This window comes from Podarcis melisellensis (genome assembly GCF_964234715.1).
Source record: "Podarcis melisellensis genome assembly, chromosome: 10".
NCBI lineage: Eukaryota > Metazoa > Chordata > Lepidosauria > Squamata > Lacertidae > Podarcis > Podarcis melisellensis.
In genome coordinates, this window is record NC_138542.1 from 70545497 (window position 1) to 70552813 (window position 7317).

The following is a 7317-nucleotide window of genomic DNA, read 5'->3' on the forward strand; positions in this document are numbered from 1 at the left end:
TATCTCCATCTTTTTCTATTATTTCCCAATATTTCGGCCATTTGGCCTCCATATTGAGTCTTTTCGGGGCCTTAGCTTTCATTGGTGATAACCACCTTGGGGTCTTATTTTCCAGTAAGTCTTTATATTTTATCCAGACATTGAACACTGCTTTCCTGACAATATGGTTCTTGAAAGCCTTATGAATTTTAGCCTTGTCATACCACAAATATGCATGCCATCCAAAATCATTGTTAAATCCTTCCAAGTCTAAAACATCAGTGTTTTCAAGAAGCAGCCAATCTTTCAACCAGCAGAAAGCTGCTGATTCATAGTACAACTTTAAGTCTGGCAAGGCAAAGCCCCCTCTTTCTTTAGCATCAGTTAGTATCTTAAACTTAATTCTGGGCTTTTTGCCCTGCCAGACAAATTTAGAGATATCTCTCTGCCATCTCCCAAAACACTCCATTTTATCCACAATCTGTAAAGTCTGAAACAAAAACAGCATTTTTGGCAATACATTCATCTTTATAGCAGCAATACGTCCTGACAAGGAAAGTTTCAATCTTGACCAAACTTCTAAGTCCCTTTTAATTTCAGACCAGCATTTTTTATTTCAACATCTTTTTCATCTCATTATATATAAATTCCCAGAAGGTCTACCGTGGATACAACATAAATGGTTCCCAATCTTTTTTGAAGTCTCTATTGTCTTAGCCTCTTAATCTTTCAATTAGTTTTACCATTTCAGCATGATCCATTAATTTTCTTTCCATTCTTCTTTAGTTGGTATCTTGCCACTTTTCCATTTTTGAGTTAGCAGCATCCTAGCCGCCATTGTAGCATACATAAAAAGTTTCTCCTTCTCTTTTGACAAGTCTTGACCTATAATGCCTAATAAAAAACGCTTCTGGACTTTTAGCAAAGGTTACCTTAAACATTAGAGACATGGGTGGCGCTGTGGGTTAAACCACAGAGCCTAGGGTTTGCCGATCAGAAGGTCGGTGGTTCGTATCCCCGCGACGGGGTGAGCTCCCGTTGCTCGGTCCCTGCTCCTGCCAACCTAGCAGTTCGAAAGCCCGTCAAAGTGCAAGTAGATAAATAGGTACCGCTCCAGCGGGAAGGTAAATGGCGTTTCCATGCGCTGCTCTGGTTCGCCAGAAGCGGCTTAGTCATGCTGGTCACATGATGCGGAAGCTGTACGCCGGCTCCCTCGGCCAATAAAGCGAGATGAGCGCCGCAACCCCAGAGTCTGCCACGACTGGACCTAATGGTCAGGGGTCCCTTTACCTTTACCTTTTTACCTTAAACATTCTTTTTGTTTCGTTATAAATCATTTCCCGGTAATTCTGAATTATTTTGCATTCCCACCACATATGAAAAAAGTGCCGTCTTTTTTCTTTACACTTCTCACATCACCCTTGGTACTTTGAAGACTCTCGGTTTGCCCATCCTTCCCACCCTACTCGCCTCTTGTTTTCCTTTGTTTCCAGGGTTGCTAGATTGGATTTCTTGCTGGCTGGTTCCACAGCATCATGATGACAGTACTGAAGAAGAAAACGTCTCGCAGGGAGGTGGAGCAGTATCAAAGGTGAGAGTCCAGTCCAAATTCTCCCTCGGGTGACAAACCAGTGTCTGCCCTGTGTTACTTCGGCCTGCGAGGGAGGGCTTACGTAAGAACTCTAGGGAATTGCCGTAGTTCATTGATAGAGAATCTGCCTTGCATTCCCAAAGGAATGCAAAATAATTTTGCGGATTATAGGGACATGTCAGGGAACTGCCATCGGAGCCAGAGGCGGAGGGAAGGCTCCAGAGGGATGCCGGAGAGGGTCCCAGTAGGGAGAGAGGCAGCCCATCTGCTGGGGAAGGAAATCAGCGTAACACCAGTGGAGAAGGGGGGCAGAAGGGGGAATCGGCGAGGGGGCTCCAGGACTCCTCGCCGGAGACCAGTGGGGAGAGCAAGGGTCCTCCGCTGCCCACACCCTCCCTGCGCAGAAGACTTCCGCGCAGGGAGAGTAGGAGGAGACTAGGTGTCAAAGAACTTCTTTGCTGGAAGAAGTTCAAGAAACGCCCACTGACAGATTCTGCCAGCGATTGAGACAGCCACGGGTGAGAGGCTGTCCAGACAGAAAGGGTACACCCAGGTAACCTAGCCAGGAGTGGCGACAACTTACGCACGAGCAACCCCTAGAACCATTACAGGACAGAACTACCTAAATTGTATAGAAATATATTTATGTGTGCTTCTACAGTAGCAAGAATGCTGCTCGCCCCAAAATGGAAAAAAGCAGATGGTCCCAGGAAAGGAAGAATGGATACAAAAACTTATGGAATATGCAGATATGGCGAAACTTACTGGAAGAATAAGAAATCAAGATAACAAACTTTTTATAAAAGAATGGAAAATTTGAATTATTGAATATTTACAGATAAATTGCAAGCAGATAAAAACATTGGCAGGACTATTGTAATAACCTGCAGTTTCCTAAGAGTAAATATTTAAAGTAGCTAATTGAATGAATTTGGATATGCGGAAGATAATAAAAAATAAATTTAAGGAACCGCAGAAAGGGGGGGTAAGGAAGTCAGACTTTGAAATGTTAAAATGATTGTAAAATTCATGACATGTATAAATTTGAAAAGTATAAAAAACCTTTAAAAAAAGAAACAATCTGTGTTGCATGCAGAAAGTCGTGGGTTCGATTTCCCAGGGTCTTCCTGAAAACTTGGAGGACTGCTGCCAGTCAGTGTAGACAATACTAATCCCAATGCGCCAATGGTCTGACTTGGTGTAAGGCAGAGCTTAGTCGGTAGAGAGTGCAAGACTCAATTTCAGGGTTGTGGGTTCGAGTCTCATGTTGGGCAAAAGATTCCTGCAATGCAAGCGGATGGACTAGATGACCATCTGGACGTTTTATGGGATGCATGTCTGCGGTTTGGTCTGTTCCACTCTCTTTAATTCCTCCTGACTTTCTGCCATCAAAGTTGTGTCATCTGCATATCTGAGGTTGTTGATATTTCTAGTTTAGCTCAATTGAAGTTTCCCTGCCATACATACAAGTACATTTTCCATTTCAATGTATAATCAAACAATAACAACCAGGGGGTCCCATTTGTCCTGAAAGACCATTCCCTTCCCCCAATCACACCCACCAGCTGACATGTGATGTCATTTGACAGGCGAGATGGCAGATCTAGATCCTGTCTTGCCTGTTCTAATCAGGGAACGGGGTGCATAGGCAAACAGGGCAGGATTTAATCTCCACTCATCAGTCGGTGTTGTTGCTTAGTCGTTTAGTCGTGTCCGACTCTTCGTGACCCCCTGGATCAGAGCACGCCAGGCACTTCTGTCTTCCACTGCTTCCTGCAGTTTGGTCAAACTCATGCTGGTAGCTTCAAGAACACTGTCCCACCATCTCGTCCTCTGTCGTCCCCTTCTCCTTGTGCCCTCCATCTTTCCCAACATCAGGGTCTTTTCCAGGGAGTCTTCTCTTCTCATGAGGTGGCCAAAGTATTGGAGCCTCGGCTTCAGGATCTGTCCTTCCAGTGAGCACTCAGGGCTGATTTCCTTAAGGATGGAGAGGTTTGATCTTCTTGCAGTCCATGGGACTCTCAAGAGTCTCCTCCAGCACCATAATCCAAAAGCATCCATTCTTTGGCGATCAGCCTTCTTTATGGTCCAGCTCACACTTCCATACATCACTACTGGGAAAACCATAGCTTTTACTATACGGACCTTTGTTGGCAAGGTGATGTCTCTACTTTTTCACTCATCAGTTGGTGAGTGGAGGTTAAATCCTGCTTAGTTCAGCAGGATTGGCTCAGGAAAAGGGTCTCAGTGGAAACCCCTGCTAAAATGGAGGAAAACACCTTCCTTGCAAGGTGCTTTGAAGTCCCAACTTGGGGACTTCAAAGCACCTTGCACCTGTGTTGTAGGTGATTGACATCCCTGCTTACCAGTAAACTCTGGCCTGTGGAGCCAGAAAGGACCTCCATCCATTCCTTGTAGAAAGTGGACTGGCAGCCCCCAATTTTTTGGTTTCCCCCACCTGCTCTTCTAAACAGTCATTATGTTGTGCTTTGCAGATACATGACCCAAGCAGAGCAAGAATCCATGAACGGAAATCTGGAGGAATCCCTCAAACTTTACAGCCAGGCTGATGAAATCCAGACCAGCGAAAGTCTGAAGGGGTGCATCAAAAACCTGGAGGAGAAGTTGGTGACCCTGGATTTGGATCAGGAGTCGGATGAATATGTGGACGTCTGTCGGAGTGGACTCCTGTTGTACAAGGAGATCCACGACAAGCTGTTTGAGCATCAGAAGGAAGGTGTTGCCTTTTTGTACAGCCTCTTCCGGGATGGAAGGAGAGGTGGTATTCTGGCCGATGACATGGGCTTGGGAAAGACCATCCAGATTATCGCCTTTCTTTCAGGGATGTTCGATGCCAACCTGGTCAGGCATGTGCTACTCATCATGCCAGTTACCTTGGTTAACAACTGGGTGCAAGAGTTTGTCAAGTGGGCCCCGGGAATCCGGGTGAAGGTTTTCCACGGCACTAGCCGGAAGGAACGGCGCCAAAACCTGGAACGGGTGCAGAACAAAAAGGGGGTCCTTCTCACCTCGTACCAGATGATCCTGGCCAACTGCGAACAGCTCTCCACTTCGGACCAGCAGGAGTTCGTCTGGGACTACATCATCTTGGACGAAGCGCACAAGATTAAATCACCGTCGGCTAAAACCACCAAATCGGTGTATGCCATCCCCGCCAAAAACCGCATCCTCCTCACGGGGACGCCAGTGCAGAACAACCTACGAGAGCTGTGGGCTCTCTTCGATTTTGCTTGCCAAGGGGCACTGCTTGGCACAGCCAAAACCTTCCGGATGGAGTATGAAAACCCCATCACCAAGGCCCGGGAGAAGGATGCAACTCCCGGAGAAAAAGCCCTAGGCCTTAAGATCTCCGAGAACCTGATGACCATCATTCAGCCGTATTTCTTGCGGCGAAGTAAAGGCACGATACAGACGCAGAGCTCAGAACGAGAAAGCTGTTCGCCGGGAGAGGAGAACAGCACTGCTGTCCTAGAGATGCCGTCTCTCCCGAGAAAAAACGACTTCATTGTGTGGGTTTACCTAGCGCCCATGCAAGAAGAGATCTATAGGAACTTCCTCGACTTGGACCATATCAAGGAGTTGCTAATGACGACTCGTTCCCCGTTGGCTGAGTTGACCGTCTTGAAGAAACTGTGCGATCACCCCAGGCTTCTGTCGGCGCAAGCTTGCATCCAGCTCGGCTTGGAGGTCTCGGGCTACTCTGAGCAAGAGGAAAGGGAAGCTGAGGCCGTTTCTGACATGACCCGGGAAATCAAACACGTGCCCAGTCAGGTTCTGATCGAGGAGTCCGGCAAGTTGAGGTTCCTCTTGGCGCTTCTGGAGAATCTTCGGGAAGAAGGGCACCAAACTCTTGTGTTCTCCCAGTCGAGGAAAATGCTCGATATCATAGAATGCATCTTGACTCATCGGCGTTTTAAGGTGATGCGTATCGACGGGACGGTGACTTGCTTAGCGGAGCGGGAGAAAAGGATTGGCACGTTTCAGAACGACAAAGGCTATTCGGTCTTCCTCTTGACCACGCAGGTGGGCGGTGTTGGGCTCACCTTAACTGCCGCTTCCCGTGTGGTGATATTTGATCCCAGCTGGAACCCCGCCACGGATGCCCAAGCCGTCGACCGGGCTTACAGGATCGGGCAGAAGGAGAACGTTGTGATCTACCGGCTCATCACCTGTGGGACGGTGGAGGAGAGGATCTACCGGCGCCAAGTCTTCAAGGACTCGCTCATACGGCAGGGCACGGGCGATAAGAAGAATCCCTACAGGTATTTCACCAAGCAGGAGCTGAGGGAACTGTTCACACTGGAAGATACCAGGAGCTCGATGACGCAACTGCAGCTCCAGTCTTTGCACGCCAACCAAAGGAACTCGGACCTGCAGCTGGACGAGCACATTGCGTATCTCCACTCTTTGCACATGTTCGGCATATCGGATCACGACCTGATGTACTCGCGTGAAACGGCTCACGAGGAGCAACCGGAAGACGAGGAGGCCCATCAGTACATCGAGCATAGGGTCCAGAAAGCCCAAGAACTGGTGCAACTGGAGTCTCAGCTCGTAGATGCGAGACAGCAGAAACGCCCATCAAGATGTCTTCCGTGTAATTGAAGGCCTTCCCTAGATCTTTATCTAGGGCCGGCTGCTGTAGGACTTTGGCGATTGCCGGAGTTGAGCAAGAGAATTCTGTTTTTCTGCCCCTCCAGAGACCTTTCTATCAACCAACTTGCTTTCGACTTCACTCATTTCTGGTCGGCCTGCTTCAGGAAGGGGCAGCCAAAGACGTACCTCCCCCATGGTGATTTTTGGTGGTGCCAAATTTCCACAACTCACCTTGTCCCAGTAATTTATTTGACTCTCCTGTTGGTTTTCCAGCAAACTTCGTTGGGTGTTATTGGGGCATTATTAGAAACCAGCGTCCACACAGAAAAATGGAGGATGAGAATATATTCTCGGTTCAAGGCTGCAATTTTCCCGTTCAAAGAACGAGTAGACTTCAGTGGAGGAATGGCTGGCAGCTGAACAATCTTCTAGTTCCAGGTAATAGTTTGCATGTTACTCCGCAAAGTTTAGCAAGGATCAGCCATGACTGTTTCTCTTCAAAAGGAAATGAGAGGGACAAATGTTGTATTAGACGCAGTGGAGCACGTTTAGCTCAATAAGTGACTGGATATAATTGTTTGGAGTTACCTTTCTCCAGCTGGCGAGCCCCAAGAAAGTGAAATAAATGGCTCTTTGGGGTTCTTCCTATTTGTCTTCTGAGCACTTGTTAAAAATAATTACTTGCATAATCTTAGATGCATCTTTAACTGTCTTTTCTAGTAGTAAAGTTTTTCAAATTAAAAAGCCAATATGGGAGTTGAGAGCATTTTTGGGGGCTATTGGAAGAGGGGGCTGGGTTGTTTTAGGGGGCAATCTTCATAATGATTGAAGTGTAGGTGGGTTCCCATGAAGCAAGACACAGCGATAACTGCAAGAACCTTTATTGAACTAACAAAACTGGACAACAGGGGCAAAGCAACTGCTTATATATATTTCTGAAGGCCGAGGCCACTCCCACTCCCAATGTGATTGGCTGTCTAAACTTCCAAGCTGCGAATCACGACTCAGAGTTTAAGGGCCAGTGGCAGAGGCCCAAATCCAGAAATGTTCTGTGATTGGATATCATGTATCAAATCAGAACACAGGCTCAGAATCCTTAGTCCAGACTCAAGCTCAGGCAAACACAGACG

At 47.2% G+C, this 7317-nt stretch overlaps 1 protein-coding gene across 1 annotated transcript; it reads left to right on the top strand.

Moving 5' to 3' along the window:
- The first annotated feature begins 1408 nt into the window (after positions 1-1408).
- On the top strand, positions 1409-6211 carry LOC309378601 (DNA excision repair protein ERCC-6-like). The gene is made up of 2 exons (XM_081926970.1): positions 1409-1570; positions 4066-6211. The coding sequence occupies exons 1-2, from the start codon at positions 1515-1517 to the stop codon at positions 6194-6196; spliced, it is 2187 nt and encodes a 728-aa protein (XP_081783096.1). The 5' UTR covers positions 1409-1514; the 3' UTR covers positions 6197-6211.
- The last annotated feature ends 1106 nt before the right edge of the window (positions 6212-7317 follow it).